At 35.5% G+C, this 16,307-nt stretch overlaps 1 protein-coding gene across 1 annotated transcript; it reads left to right on the top strand.

The window, feature by feature from the left end:
• Positions 1 to 566: 566 nt before the first annotated feature.
• LOC133876333 (transcription factor bHLH128-like) lies at positions 567 to 14,408 on the top strand. The gene is made up of 6 exons (XM_062314605.1): positions 567 to 1,148; positions 6,428 to 6,750; positions 7,841 to 7,972; positions 12,299 to 12,364; positions 13,682 to 13,750; positions 13,975 to 14,408. Exons 1-6 carry the CDS (start codon positions 680 to 682, stop codon positions 14,026 to 14,028), a joined length of 1,113 nt encoding a protein of 370 aa, XP_062170589.1. The 5' UTR covers positions 567 to 679; the 3' UTR covers positions 14,029 to 14,408.
• The last annotated feature ends 1,899 nt before the right edge of the window (positions 14,409 to 16,307 follow it).

The raw sequence follows: 16,307 nt of genomic DNA, 5'->3' as shown, positions 1-16,307 counted from the left end.
ACAAAATATCATATCTCTACTGTCAATTAAGTGGTAGTTTGAGAGGAGTATGTAGACTTTACTCTTATATTTATTTATTTTATTTTGATTGACATGATATATTTTAAATATAAAATATATATAATAAATGAGTATAAGCAATAACATTATTTTTTATATATAAATATTAAGGATTTGATTCCTACACTACATCATCACAACAATCACACAACAACCCTTCACATGATGGTGGACCCCAATGTGTGAGGCCTACCCTTATGTGAGGGGTTGTTGTGTTGGTGTTGTAAATTTAACATTTTCCTAAATATTATGTATGCTTTTAAATACTTACTCTTTAATATGATAATAAAAATTACTATTAATATATAATATATATATATATATAAAATCAGTCCAAAATTCAAAGTCAGAAAATAACGAACTTAAACAGCATTTCTCTTTTTTTTATTACCTTAAGCCCCCAAATGCATTTGAAAATGGGAAACCCGTGAGCTAAATTAATCATCACCTGCAGGTCATTCAATCGCCTCTCTTAGACTTTTCCTCAACAGGGCACAAGCATCCCCGCCAACAGGATTTTCTTTCCCATTTCAGCTCTCACTTTCTCTCTCTCTCGCTCTCTACGATTTGCTTTCTAAACAAACTCTTTCACTCCCACAATTCCTACGATTCCGCAGACATGTACCCGAACCCGTCTTCCTCATCCTTATCGTCCCAAAAGCCCATGGGCCCCACCGGCCTCACCCGGTACGGTTCGGCCCCGGGCTCCCTCCTAACCACGGCCGTCGATTCCGTCATCGGACCCAACCGCGAATTCTCGGCCCTTCGATCGCCATCCTCCCTTATGGGCCACCCCCAGTACTTCTCGGCCGACTCGTCTTCCATCACCTCCGAGTCAACCTGCAGGGTCAATTCCTCCGACGATCCCAAACAACAGCAGCAGCAGCAGCAGCAGCAGCAGCAGCCGCAGCCGCACAAAGGGTTACAGAGATCTTACGGTCTGAATGAGATGGCCGTCGTTGGGGATTTCGCAACGGCTAGTAATTTCAGAAGTGGCGGTGGATCTTCTGCTCCCTCGTCTTTGGTCCGCCAGAGAAGCTCTCCTGCTGGGTTTCTTAGCCATCAGCTCGCTTCTGCTTCTGATAACGGTGCGTATGTGCAGCGCTTTACTTTTACTTTTTACCTTTCACATTTTTCTTTAATTTGCTTTTCCATTTTTCGTTTCTGAAACAGCTTCTTCAATTTTGCCTTGAAAATGACACGATTTTTTCGTTGCTTGAATGAATGGCGTGCTAGAAAATTTTGTACGGGATGGTTTTTAACTTTACTAAGAAGCAGAGTCCTTTGATTGGTCGGGATCTGAGTACAGATGTACAGTGTACCACAAGTATTCAGACCCGTATGAATTGACGAAAATGACACGCCCAGGATAGTTTATATGACGAAATTAGCCTTCTGTTCTTCTTTTGGGCTTTTTCATTCACGTGCGAGTGGATTCATTGGCTTTAATCACGGTTTTGTCCTCGTTGATTAGTGTTGTAGTTAAATGCGGGATTAGGGGAAGTTAATGACCTTTGACTTTTCTTAAAAGTAGGGAGGGACTTGGGGAGGGCCTTTCTATGCGTCCAGGATTAACGTTGACTTAATTCAAGTACAAAACACGTAGTCTAGCGTTGCATTTTGTGTATGCTCTTTTACATAAAAATCAGTTTTTTTTTTTTTTTTTTTAATCATAAAAATCAGTTTTAAGTTCTCATTAAGTGATTTTTACTTAAAATAAAATAAAATGAAGTACTCATTTTTAGTTGTACAAGAGTCTACTAAATAGAATTATTCAACTTTAAATAACTGATTGGAGAAATTCCAAAGTACTGAATTTTTATTAGCTGTTAGTTTGTGTAAATTTTTTGAACATGGAATTTAACAGTTTTTACCTTCTCAAATGCTTTAAATCTTAACAGAGGCAAAGCATTTTGTTATTGTCATATAATTCAATCTTATATTAATTATTATCTACTATGAAATATTGAATCTTATATTTCATTTTTTTTAACACTTTTCCTAACCACACACATCATCCAGCTGATGGATCACGTGTGAGCATGGTGGAGTAGGTGTAATTTCTGTTCAGATCTCTCGATGATGGTTTTTTTATTTTAATCAGCCATGGAGGATAGTTCACCTTGGAAGATGATGATGCGTGTGGGATTATTATTATTATTATTATTAATTAATATTAATATTTTATAACATGAGGAAGTTTAAATGTGCGGTATAGATAAGCATCTAAGGCAAAGTGGTCCCTGTTGTAGAAAGGAGGGGAAAAAAAAGAGTAGGGCAAATTGGCGTTTTTCTTTTCCTTTCTTTTACGTTTTTGGTCCCACTTCTCCACATCATTTTGGCAATCATCAGCAGCAAAAATATAATTTTTGCTATAAATAATTAAGATTATCCATGCATCAATGTGAACTTCACTTGGGGTTTACGGAGGCCCAGATTCTTTTATTAGAGAAAGTGTAGACACTTACATTAGGAGGGTGGTTTTGTTATCACTCACTAACCTTTTTCTTTCTATCTTTTGTCTCTTTATAATATAGTTTGATACTTAATTTTAGCCAAAAGGCCACTCCAATGAGCTAACTCTTCAAAGCATTTCAAATAGTGCTAGACAATGTGAAAAGGCAAAAAGGACGGATATAAAAATATCATTTTAATGGATGATTATATCTATTTAATTTTCAACCTTCTTTTGGGACAGAGTGGTCTTCTGAGATTATTTTATATTTTAATAAGAAAGCATCCAATCAAACTGCAAGGTTTTTTTTTTTTTTTTTTTTTTTTGTAATTTCTTTTCTTTTCTTTGGGGCACATTGAAAGAGTTGCCTTGATTTTATGTCAATGGGGATATATTAAGGGATAAGGATCTCCATTAATTTATTGTCCAATTGCTATCAATTTGGGCAATACATATGAGAGAGCTCGCATGGGACCCACTTGCCTGAATAGGTAACCGAACAGCCCAAAATTTATTTGGGCTGGTAGGTTCCATATAGACTCTCTCACAAATACGTGTACAAGGTGTGTGTACAAAAATCATTTTCCCTTCTCAAATTGCTACATATCTCAATCCTATACTAAGAGTTAGTTTATTGGATGATAGGCTTTAGGGGGTTTTCTTATAAGTCTATGACCCCACGAATTTATTGGGAAACAACTTCTTTTCTCATATCTAAATAAATAAATAAAATAAGAAAGTACAATACACTTTTTGTAATTCTCTGTTAATTAAGAATACTATGATCAAGGTATACTATCCTCTTGGCATGGCGTGTCAGACTTCATTCATCTAGAGAGATGGTAGAGAAGTCGAGAAAAAATGAGTAAAGTCAAGAAGTGGGGTCGGTTAATTAAGAAATACAATATACTAATTTCATATTTTGTAATTTAATAGTGCAATTATATATTTAGATTTTCATCAAAATTCTTAATTTTCTATTCAATGTCAAAGCTCTCTAAATTAATGATGCCAAGAGGTTTGTTTTGTAGTAGTAGAGTTGAAGCCTGTGATGGATATGCATTAAAAATAATTTAAATGTTTCTTTCTAAAATTAGGGGAAAAAAAAAAACCAATTATTGATTTTTTGTTATGAATTAAATAAAAGATATTGATATTTTCTATTGAAAGGGGGAGATAGATTGAGTTGCAGAAGAAAGAGAGTGCTGAAAGTGGGGAGTGAGTGGAAGGAGATGGTTACAAGAAATTTCAACTTTTGTTAATTTGAATGATGACATGAGAATTATAACCTTCGATTTTTTTGTTTTTAATTTTTCCCTTTTGTGGGTCTATATAACCCTAGAAGGTTGGGAAATTCTTGTGATGAAATTCATTATGAGTTGCAATCGGTGGATAGCACCACAGAGTTGCTTCACCAGTGTCATCTTAGGACTTTGCAGCTGCTCCTCTGGCATGAGACTCCGGTTATGTCCTGTTTGATATCTTTCCCAATGCATCCAACAGCAGCACCTTCTGGATTTGGCTATCTAGGTCATTTGGTGTTCAAACTTCAGCAAATTAGCTTCGATACTGTTGTCATAGGAAATCCCTTTAGATGAGCTACCAAATACAAACATGCCCCAGGTGGGTATGAAAATCTATGAGTTTTTGATGCTGTAGCATTCAGCTGAACTATCCATTTTGTGGAAGTCAAAAACCAAGCCTATGGGCTCTCAATTTGGGAAATCTTTTTGGTCCTGTAAGTGTCCATGGTAGTTGGCTGTTATGTAATAGATTATCTTTTTGGCTATTTATTTCCTTTAGGTACTTTTGATTAGGGATTTAATGTAGGGCTGGGATTAGAGCTTCTTTTTCAGTTCTTATCTATCTCTTTCTATTGATTTTTTTGTTCTTTTTTTTTTTTCCTCTTTATTTCTTTCTCTTTCATCTTCCACTTGCCCCTTTAATCCATGCTTGTTTTCTTTACTTTTCTTTAATTGATTAATCAAATCAGATCTGCAAACATCCTTATGAGCCTGATAAACCCTAAATTCTATTCCCTATTCTTACTGCTATCAAAATCTCTAATCCCCATACTTTACCCTAATTGACCTACTATCTTTCAAATTAAACTTTAACCCTAATATCCCTGATCTAGCGCTGGAAATTGCAGGATTCAGCCTCTGTCCTGCATCAGTTTTATGATGGTAGACTATATTCAATGCAAGGGATCATTCTTAATGATGTATAAAAAATAAAGGGGAAACTTCACTTTAACCTCTCTGAACTTCCATCACTTTTGCAATGTCCTCTTAAATTTGAAAAACTCTCAATTTAGTGTATTGAACTTTAAATATTTTGCAATGTCACTCCGCTGTTAGGGTTTGGGATTAAATCAAACTGCAAAATGGTTGAAATGACCTTTTTACCTAGGCAAATTTTATAAATTTCAAATTTACCCTTAATTAATTTTATTTTTTTAAAAAAAAGTGACTGGCGCAAGGTGACCTAACATGGGTCACGACCAGACCCACGATTACAAGGTCAATTCTTTTTCTTTTTTTTAAAAAAAATGAGGTAATTTTGAGAACTTTGCACCCCTTTGTTATGATTTAACATAAAATCCTAACGAATAAGTGATATTGCAAAAAATTAGAAGTTTGATACACTAAATTAAGAGTTTTTGAACTTTGGAAGAACATTGCAAAAGTGATGGAAGTTCAGGGAATTAAGTGAAGCTTTCCCTAAATTAAATAACCTTGTCACCTGAGTGAAAGATTTTGTGCCTAAACCATGGAGAATTGGAGAATTCCATGGAGAATATTATTGTATCTTTTTTACATTTGTTGTATCTTTGGACGGAGGCTTTTTTGTCACCCGTGTCTATTAGCTTTTCTGATTTTCTTATTCGTTTTTCTTTGCCTTCTTAGGCGTTTCCTTGTGTATACTTTCAGTGTACTAGAGGGGCGCCTTACACTTTTTTTTATAAAATTTCATTTACTTATCAAAAAAAAAGATTTTGTGCCTAAACCACAACTTGTCATGTATCTTAACTGATGGCCTCTCAGTTGTGGTATGGAGTAAATGCAGAGAGAACTCCATTGGTACTCCATTTCCTTCCTCTGGTCAGAAATGCCAGGATGAGGAACTGCATGAGAAAGGGCACCCCTGATTCTCTTCCTTCCCCATATCAGGAAAAGCGGGGTGGAAAAGGACAGCATTAGAAAAGAAGAATTAAAATTTTATTAGTAATTCAAGAAGTGGTTCAAAAATTTCAGCTTGAATATTTACAAGATCAACAATAGATTTGTCTTTTTTGTTAGAAAAGAAGAAGAAAAAAAAATTGTCTGTGGTATAGTGGCCGCATTAGCAATTTGTAAGCCAGATGGAGGCCCTAACACTTGCCTCTAGTTTATGTATCAAACATCATGATAATTCTTAAAGCTCAATGCATGAGTAAAACTGCTCCTAAAATTATATGCATCAACTGAAGTTGGGCATGTTACTCAGCCCTTATTTTGTTCCAACCTGACTTGTGTAATGATTTTATCATATTCCCAAAAGGGGCTGAGGAATATCTGGTGTAATTATTGTATAAGTTTGGGTTCGGCTGAAAGATCAGAACATTCCCAACTTGTGATACTACCCCACCCTCAGTTTTTGAGGCCTTTAATGTGCTAGCCTAAAAAGGTTGTGCTTATAAGCACGGTAAATTTACCACCGCTGGGTTGGGTTCAACTAGCAATGTTGAAATTCTGATTGTGATAAATGTGTACTTCCACAGATGAAAACAACAAATAAAATACTATTCATATTAATAGTAATGTTAATTCATGATGATTGTTACTGTTATTATAAATTCTTTTTGGTAAGTACAACTTGTTTTTATAGGTTTTGAATTGAAATCTGTAACTAATGACAACCAAATGGCAGGCTTTCCAGTTACAAGGGGATCTGCAGGCTACATGTCAAAGGGTGGCTCTAATGGTGGACACGGAGTATCAAGGTTGAACTCTCAATTAAGCTTCACAAGGCAAGATTCTCTTTCTCAGATCTCGGAGGTAAGTGAGGATGTCATTGATGGCATTAGCTCTGACAATGGCCACCAAAATGCTAGGCATTCTTATGCCACTAATAGCTTTGGAATGGACTCCTGGGACAACACAAATTCTATAATATTTTCAGCCCCGCATAGCAAACGAGCTAAAAATCTTGACGGAGAGATGTTCCACTGTTTGCATGCTTTAGAAACTCAGGTATTAAAACTATTAATGGATCTTTCATTGAGGCCTTTTCACAGCAGTATATCTTATATATATAACATGCGACTTCTGATAATCGAAGGAATAAAGTGCAAACTTATAATTTACAGCCCTTGTAACTTGATAACTAAAATGTACATATGTATGAGTAACAAAAGGAAAGGGAATTAATGGCTAAGGAATGTTGACTTTAATCAACCTGAACTCATACAATGAATACATTAAATTATCCACCATGCATCGCCTTCAAGCTCATAGCTTTTGGATCCAAACTGATCCTGAAAATGATGTTTTCTCTTGTTGCCATGACGTCCACAATTTTTGGTGGATTAGCCAAACGCCTTTTTTTTTTTCCCTTGCCGGCTCATCACCCTTTTCATTATGGATAATAGCTCCTAAGTGACCCGTTTGTTTGTTCTCTTGAAGGTCCCATAAAAATTGATATTATGAAGTATCACATGAGGGTGGCTTCTGCTAAAACTCATTTTGCAAGTCAGCATCTGATATATTTGCTGCAGAATCTAAAGGTCGCATTTGCCATATTATACTCCCATGACAGCTTCTGAGTTCTGTTTGCCACTTCAACTGAATGGAGCCCTTTCAATTCAAACACAATTTTGTTTCGTGCTAGCCCAATATGCATCTGTAGTTTAATACTCCCTACGCTAGGCATACTTGGATGATATATCAATAGAGTGGCTTGCTTTAACTTCTCTTAGAAGTTATAGTAGTTGCAGTTTTCATCTTTAAATAGAAAAGAGGCTAAGGAATGATAAAGGAAATAAGAAAGAATGAGACAAGAAGGCAAGAAGTAACCCTAGATTTTAGTAATTATAGTGAAAAATATTACCAGTTTTCTAGACCTCTTTTTTTTTTTTTTTTTTTTCAGTTGGATATATTTTCTGCTGGATTGTGTCAAGAAATTATTCTTCAAGGACAAATAAAATTTCTTTGAGCTTTTAATTAGAGCATGATTTTGTAGTTGATGTGTGATTTTGCAATGGAGTTAAATAAGTTCTTTTCCTTGACCTTTGAACAATTCACAATTCTGGTGGTTGATGTTTCCTATCCATCGTCATTTCAGTTTAGCATGCCACAGACAACTCTTGAGATGGCCACCGTGGAGAAGCTAATTCATATCCCTGAAGACTCTGTTCCATGTAAAATTCGCGCTAAACGTGGCTGTGCGACTCACCCCCGAAGCATTGCTGAAAGGGTTAGTAAAAACTCTGAAGTAAATTATTTATTAATATTATATGTAATACTCACAGTAAGATCAAATTACTCTGTTTTGGTTTATGTATCACGAATCATGTAGATCTATTATTGTGAATGCATAATAATCATAAAAAATTGTCATTGTTAATGGAGCCATCACTTGGAATGCTGGATGGAAACAAAATCCCCCCTGGCCCGCGGGAGCACTTTCAGAGTTCACTATAAAAATAGGTTGCTTGTATATTTTTACTCGTGAAACAATCGCTAAAAGGTTTTATGATTACATTTGACTGTCTCATAATAAAAGGATTTTTTTTCCTTTTTATTGTGTGTGTGAAAAGGAAAAGATTTTGCTTTTGATTAAAGAGTTTAGCTAGAACATTTCCAAACAAAAAAAAAAAGTAATGCTACTAATAGGTTTTACCTCTTCTCTAATCCATGCTCTCTCTCTCCCTAATTTCATAGTTGAAGGCATGTCTACCAAGACATGCACCCAACAAATATGATGTGGTGAAACTTTATGACGTTGATGAGATATACAACATGCCGATTAAAGTTAACTTTCTCTCATGTGACCTATTATCTATTTTACTATAGAGGGCAATGCCTAGTCAAATGCGATTTGCATTTCAAGACCAAAAAACCTTCGCTCTAGTGCCTACAGATTGGTGGTGTTGGATAAAAAGATAGAGCTAACAAATATTTGTTAGAGTTGCCTTCCACTATCTTGCTTTTGGAAACTTCTATACTCAAAAAGCCTTTATCCCTGAAGATTGGGTTGGCTGCATGAGTCATTTACTAATATTAATGAAGATCATCCATTACATGTATACGTTTTTGGCACTCAGTCCTATTAGACCAACCACTTCAACACATGGATCTTTGGTTTTTATCTATTCATCAAGAATTTTGAAACTTTGCTATGTTTCTCTTTGATTTGGTGGTGTTTATGTATACAAGGAGGTTATATAAATAAGTCCCATTACTAACTGGATTGATGATAGTGCACTGATCAGTCACCCATGATCACTTGGATTGTGAATAATATAGAGACAGAAAGTAAGGTGGACAAATCCTTTAGTTAAAATTACAGGTTTTGAAGGAGCTGCTATTGTCATTGCAAGGTCAACTGTTCAGCTAACATTCTTCTCTCCTTTTTCCTCCTGAATAAAATTGTTCTTTTGTACCATCTATGGAGGAAGCAATTTGTGATTTACAAAGAGCTAAGGTAGTAGTTAGGAAGATGTGATCAAATAGAACTTTTCTTTCAACGTAAATCCTAGAAATGATCCTCTGCCAGTTAGTAAGTAGTGTGAATTCCTTAATTTGGTTTACGGTTGATTCTTCAATGGTCATATAAACGCTAATACAGTATTGGCTTATTTGATTACCATGAGATGTCGGGCTGTGTTATGTTTTGGCATTTTCATCAAGTCATTTCCTGGTTTTGATTCAAGTTCGAGACATTTTATGCTTCCTTTGTTGGAATATAATTTAATTTCTTTCGTATTGATCTTTATAAATATGTAGGGAAAATTTATACCGTACGAAAATGATTCATATTTTTAGCTACCAATCATTCGGAGATATAACATCCTTTCTCTTACAGAGTTCTTGAGAGAATTTTAACTTTTAAGACCCAGTTCTATAGTTAACTGCTAACAAATCTGTCAACCAATCACAGAAAGGATGAAGTAATACTTAAGGTGTTGTGTTTAAATCTTGCGAATATTTGACAGCGACCAAAATAAGTTGTTATCTCATTACCTTTTTTAAAGTTAAAAAGTCAGAGTTTTGTCACAGTTCCATGCCAAAGAAAAATTGTGCAATCAAAGATGTTTGAACTTGGAGCAAGATCAAAGTGTTGTATGGGATTAGTAATGCCACCAGCGTAGTGTCAGTGGTGATTATATCATTGTAAAATACTCCCACTTGAGCTGTTTTTAATGAAAAAGAGAGGTGTTGCTGCTGAAATCATGCTCTTAAATTAAGTCGTAGGTGTTGGGCATACTTGTTCTGGCCTGGATATTATTTAGTTGATTTAAGCAGACATGATGAATACCTTTGTCTAACAAACTCAGAGGTTGATGCATATAGTTTTGTGGTTATTTGTGTAAGAATGGCACAATGGTCATCAGGTTGTTAAGGGGTTTGAGGAAAGAATTTCAGGAAGAGATTTATCTGATGGTTTGAAATTTGTGCACAGCACCTTTTTGACAAGGGCAAGCACAGATTGTTGAATTAAATTCTTTTGCCCCAGGACATGGAGGCTCAGTGAATGATTATTAGATGGGGTTTAACTTCTTGATAGAAGTTAGAACAGCATTGAAACAGTGGTTAAGGATGTTTGGTAATAGCCAGATCCTTAGGCTTCACATTTGTTGAGTAATCATTGGAACAAAAGAGTTTGGAAGCGAGGGGACTGGGCACATTAATTCAAAGACGGTCAAAAGAATCAGACGGTCATGGGAGGTGTAATGGATCGTGGACAAGATTGATGACATGACAGCTGGTGGTATAGTCAGCCTGATAGGAGGAGTTGGTTAGCTTGGCCTTTATTGAGCAGTGCATTGGGTAATGTGGTTGCACACTGTATGTTGCTGTAAATAAGAACAATATTTCCAATAAAGATCACGTGGTACTGCACCCAGTTTGAGTATTAACTTTTGCTGTTAGTATGGAACAGTCCAGAAAGATAAAGAGCTATTTATTGAGTTCACTGGAAAACAGGTACACTAGAGAGTCAAAGATGTTGATAAATAAGACATAAAAGAAAAAAGAAACTTTAAATGTGATTTCCATTGAGAACTGCAGTTGGGAGGTGTGGTAAGTCACTTGGCTCTGGTGCCTCATGAAGCATTATGTTTAAGATTCGACTCCCCTTGAGTGCAAACAATTCTTTGGGACTACGCCACAGGCAAAAGCTCGAGTTTTACCCGACCCGTGTAGAGGTAGCGCTTTGCACGGTGTTCCGATGATCTAAGCCCCGGATACCCCAGTTATCGAAAAAAAAAAAAATTATGGGACAGGAATTTGTTTTAAGAGCTTCTACGCTGTTTTTGTGAAGGGGCATTTGGGTGGAACTGCAGTGAACTATGCAATGAAAATTTAGGAGAAATGAAATTCAGATGGTTGAATTTTCCCTTGCAAGAAGTAGGGAGTGACTCAAGAGCTGATAAAGTTAGGAAGCACAGAAAGTGGGATTACCCTTGCAAGGTGTAGGGAGTGAGTTCAGTTAACTACCTACACGAACATGATTATATTCTGTTAGCTGGAATAAGAGGTAAAGCTGCAAAGACTGGAAGATTGTCAGGCTGGTATTTTTCCAACAAGATAATATTGTTATATAGTCATGGCTGTGAAGGACTGAGGGAAGTCATTGTGACCTCTACTAGTACAGATTTGGCATACTGGCCACACCCTTAACCATCACTATAAGAGGGATTGGAGCACCGCATGAACCAGCTTTCACTGATCAGACTGAGTAACAGAGGCAGTAAAATTATTACAGCTTGTGAAACCTGCACTAAATAAATATAATTCACCATCATGGAGCAGTGAGTTAAGTGCAGAAAATGACAGGAGTTGCTTTGTAGATTGGTCTTAGTTAAGCCTAGAACAGCTATGGTGCTAGATGAAAAATGGCTTTCGTGAAAGTTAAGTGACATCCAGAGCACTGCTGATTTATCTATTTCCTCCAAGTGTTTGACAGGATTTTATGAGCAGTTAACCTGGGATGAATACTGTCAAGATCACAAGTGAGAGAGGTCTGTGGATGGCGCTGAGAGGAAGATGTGGCAGTGCCATAATCAAAAGATGTTCTTGGTGTAGTTTTTAAAATATACTTATGAACATACTTTAAAGATCTTCATTACAATAGATTACAAGATTTTTGTGGTTATAAATAGGACCTTTAGCTATATACGCATTTTAGAGGTAATCTCCATTGCTTTTATAGAGAAAGAATAATTAACATTTAAAGAGGGTTAGAATCTAAGTCATTTAATTTATTCATTCATTGATTGGTTAATATTAGCAATTCCTAGTTCTATGGTAGCAGTAGGATGGTATCTCAAAGATTATATTAACATTATAATGCACCTTACGATGTCATGAAAAAATCCTTTGGGACTGTTGTCAATGCCAGCTATGGACTTAACCGTGATACTGAGTGCATTTACTTTTTCATCTCTAGAAGGGAGAAATATTGTTAGTTGTTACCGATTTGTTCATTGAGAAATGGGATAAATTCAAGTGCACCTATTTTTTGGTGTGACTGTATGTCTTATACTGACTTGGATTTCTGTTTTATTTATATACGCAGGAGAGAAGAACCAGAATCAGTGGGAAATTGAAGAAACTACAAGACCTTGTCCCTAACATGGATAAGGTAAATAACATGAAACTCTTTTATTTTGGACTAGCAACAAATGTCGACTCATCTATTATAATATTAATTTAAATGATTAAATTCATAATTTCCTATCAACTTAAGTTTTTTGGATAATCAGTTATTTAACATTGTATAAGAACAGAAGTCCTAATTAAATACGAACCTTGACTTCACAGTTTACACCTTATTTCAGTTAAATATTTCACATATTGGGCCTCATCTATTCAATGGAAGTTTTGAACCCACAAGTGAGAGGGAGTGTGAGAATATTAATTTAAATAATTCTTTTGATAAGTAATAAACCAATCTTATTAAAAAAGTAAGGCGCCCTTTAGTACACTAAAAGTATACAAAAGGAATCGCCTAACTAGAAAGAGAAAAACGAATTAGAAAATCATTAAAACTAATCAACAAGGGGGACACATAAGACATAGTCCAAAGATACAAAGTGCGGTAGGAGGATTAAATCTCCTTAGAGGTATTCTCCAAATCCTCAAAGATAGAAAACCTAGAAATGTCCTCGGGGGGGGGGGGGGGGGGGGGGGGGGGGGGGGGGGGGGGGGGGAGTGAGATGATTTTAGCTGAGGGAGCCAAAATGGATTAAGGGGAGCCCAATTTTTATTCACTAAAATAGTCTTATGGATAAGGGAGACCAAAAGTGACATTGGTGGAAAGAGCGAGCAACAACATGATTATTGAGGATTTGACATTGGATATGACCTTAGTTAGGGCTGGATGGCAAAAAAGGATTCATGTAGTCTACTCCAATTAGTTGGAATTAATTTTAGTTGGCTCATCTAATTAATTTATTGATTTAAATGTTTCTAATAGTTGATGATTGATCTGCTTGTGTAGTTCTGAATTAATTTCAGTATTGAAGCTAGTTCAGATATGCGATGAAGACTTTAACACTTGGATTATGTAAATTCAATTTTTTGTTATTGAATTAACTATTTTGCCATAATAAATGCTATGAAAATATGTGCTATTATATAAAACTAGGTATCACTTAGCAATATATGACGGCATTTTTCAGTCTCACTGTGATGATGGTAGTATGTCTTATCAACTTTCACCAATTTCTTTTCTTACAAAAGACTTAATTTTTTGGGGGTTGGGGGGCGGAGGATGAAGGAAGAATCTCATATTCCCTTCATTTTCAGTACTTGGTGCTCTTACATAAATAATTTCCTTAACTAGAAATATTAGGAACTTAAACATGCTACACTGTTGTTGATCTTTATCTTTCAAATTGTCCTCCTTGTGGATGTATTCTATGACATATGGAAATTTCTCTTTAAAATGTTCTTGCAGCAAACCAGTTACTCAGACATGTTGGACTTGGCAGTTCAACACATCAAAGGCCTTCAAAATCAAGTTCAGGTGTGTAAAGTACCATCAGTGAGAAATAACAGAATAATTCAATATTTAAGACATTGAATTTTCTATGATTAAAGGATTAATAATTTCAATCTCTACTTATAATAATAATAATAATAATTAATCTATTAACAGGAAGCATTAGATTTTCTAAGATTTTAGACATCTGAGTACTTAAACCTTCATATGGTCTTCCGTTAACATTTATTTTCTTCCCCTTCTTCCAGAAGCTCCAGAAGGAACTTCAGAATTGCAGCTGTGGATGCAAACAAACCACGTAACGTTTGCTAACTGGAAATATATGATAGAGAGGTTTTCCATTGGAGTAAAATATCTTGTGAAAGATTGTAGGGCGGCCGAAGCTAGATTCACTTTGATACCTTACCAAGTTCGATCTAGTGTTGCAGCAGTGAAACCAGATGTATATAATGCAGGAAAACTATTGTCTCCTACTCCGTCTGGGAAAAAGATGGGTGTATCTGTTTCAGTAAAGGAAATTGTATAGAATGTAGTTCAATTTCCTTAACCTTGATCTTTTTTTGTACATCCATTTGGTATATGCTTTAATTTAGATGAGGGATTGGTTGGTTGGTGCATATGAAATGCAACAGCCTCGTTAAAATGTACCATTGCTTATGTTTATTGAGCTTCTATTTTGACAGTCTGAAGAGATGTCAATGCTGGTTCAAGACAGATTCATTTTGCGCAATTTGTATAATTATATGTTGCTGGAATCCAGGTGGATGAGCAGGCACTTGTGCAATCTTTCACCGATTACAAGATTGTGGGTAAACCTTAAATACATGAACCCATCCCATTACCTTCATGTGGAGGATTGTCTTGTCTCGACATTCTTATCATTAGGAGGGGCAATTTTTGACACTACCTGCAACAAGACACAAATCCAACAATAAATTAGGGAGTTAATGTTAAGATGTCTATCCTTTTAATTAAATGGTTCATATTAGGGTTGTAAAGACCTCCCAAATTAATTAAGTGGTAATTAATTTGGTGCACCTCTCCGAACTTATTTTTCAAGGAAAGAAGTTAAAATGATACTAAGACCTCCTAGGTAGAGGGCTAATAGCCAAAAACAAAACAAAACTGTGAGCTTGTTTGACAAACCATTCCCAACTCTTCACGGTAGCTATCACTAAATTTCAACACAAAGAAACTAGAACGTAACCAAAGTATCATAACATAACTTAACAAAATAGGGCTAACATCAAGTATCTCAGTTAAAGACCAGTTTTCAAGTCAAATATTGAATATTACAACCCGTCTAAGTCATGAAGACATCAAATATCATAAATATTAAGTCATTGAGCTCGAGTGAAATATGGGTCACAAAACAATTGATAATAACCCCATAAGAACCCTAAAATGTATCATGAAGAGGGTGATCATGGTCATGTTACAAATCGCCATTCGAAAGTGGGTCTAAATCCTCAAAAACCAAACTAGCGAAGTTGTCCAACGACCTCTTCCTTTTTTGGTCCCCAATCTCCATCGTCTAGGAGAAGTCCACCATAAAACAATAATGTTTTACAGATGAAAAATATAAAGTGTAAGTCCACAACTTAAAATATTTTACAGATGGAAAATATAAAGCGTAAATCTACGACTTAGTGAGTTAGCACACAAAAAACAAATCAATAGGTAATGAATTCAGCAAGTTTATAAAAGATGTATAAATCACATGCAACATTATGGAATAGGATTCTTGTTCGAATAACAATACAGAAAATTCATGTTGATGCATAATAATAATAATAATATATGAGATCGCATGTGAACAAGTCATAGTAGTTCTCATATGGTCTATCCGTACATTTAACCCTCTTACAAAAGTTTGCACGTCTCATGGAACCTTTGGTACAACACCGGTGCTCCTGAGAGATACATAGCTAGCCACCAGTGGCCCAACCGGGTCCAACCACAGGTGATCCACACCACTAGTAATGCCGCAAGTTGTGATTGCTATCCGTGGATGATCCCGCTGGTCACTCTGGCCAATGGATTAAAGGCATCTTAAATTCACAAACTCTCGACCAAAAGATCAAGCTCATATAATGGTATGCACATGCTTCAAATGCTTCACTTATTTTTACATGGTAGCCATGTTATACGATGGAATTATCATTTCATTTTACATGTATACATTTATAAAACTCAAACAATACATTCATTTCATTCATATTCCCTTTAAAAAGTTAGGAAAAATTGTATCATTGGTCCATACGATTAGCCTAAATAACAAATCGTTCCATTTGATATCAGAATGAATTCAGAGATCCTTGTGGTTGGCTTAATTTATAAATCGTTCCCTGGAATTAAATTTCATTAAAATTTTTGACAGATTCTGTTATGCGCCATGTTGATACAAATAAGATGGCGACACGTGTCACTTTTAATAAATATATATATATATATATATATATATATATATAAAACTTTTAAAAAAAAATATTAAAATAAAATGAAAAAAGAAGGGATGGGTTGTCGGGAACCCACCATCACCCATAATGGCATTTTTGCTTAAAGCTATCATATTTGTTTT

Source organism: Alnus glutinosa, chromosome 1, assembly GCF_958979055.1.
Source record: "Alnus glutinosa chromosome 1, dhAlnGlut1.1, whole genome shotgun sequence".
Classification (NCBI taxonomy): domain Eukaryota; kingdom Viridiplantae; phylum Streptophyta; class Magnoliopsida; order Fagales; family Betulaceae; genus Alnus; species Alnus glutinosa.
This window is presented reverse-complemented; position numbering and strand designations above follow the sequence as displayed.

Excerpts from the sequence above, each read along its gene's own strand:
- LOC133876333 (XM_062314605.1), top strand. The coding sequence starts at position 680 with ATGTACCCGAACCCGTCTTCCTCATCCTTATCGTCCCAAAAGCCCATG. Across the intron at positions 6,751-7,840 it reads TGCATGCTTTAGAAACTCAG|TTTAGCATGCCACAGACAAC; the intron begins GTATTAAAACTA and ends TCGTCATTTCAG. Across the intron at positions 7,973-12,298 it reads CCCGAAGCATTGCTGAAAGG|GAGAGAAGAACCAGAATCAG; the intron begins GTTAGTAAAAAC and ends TTATATACGCAG.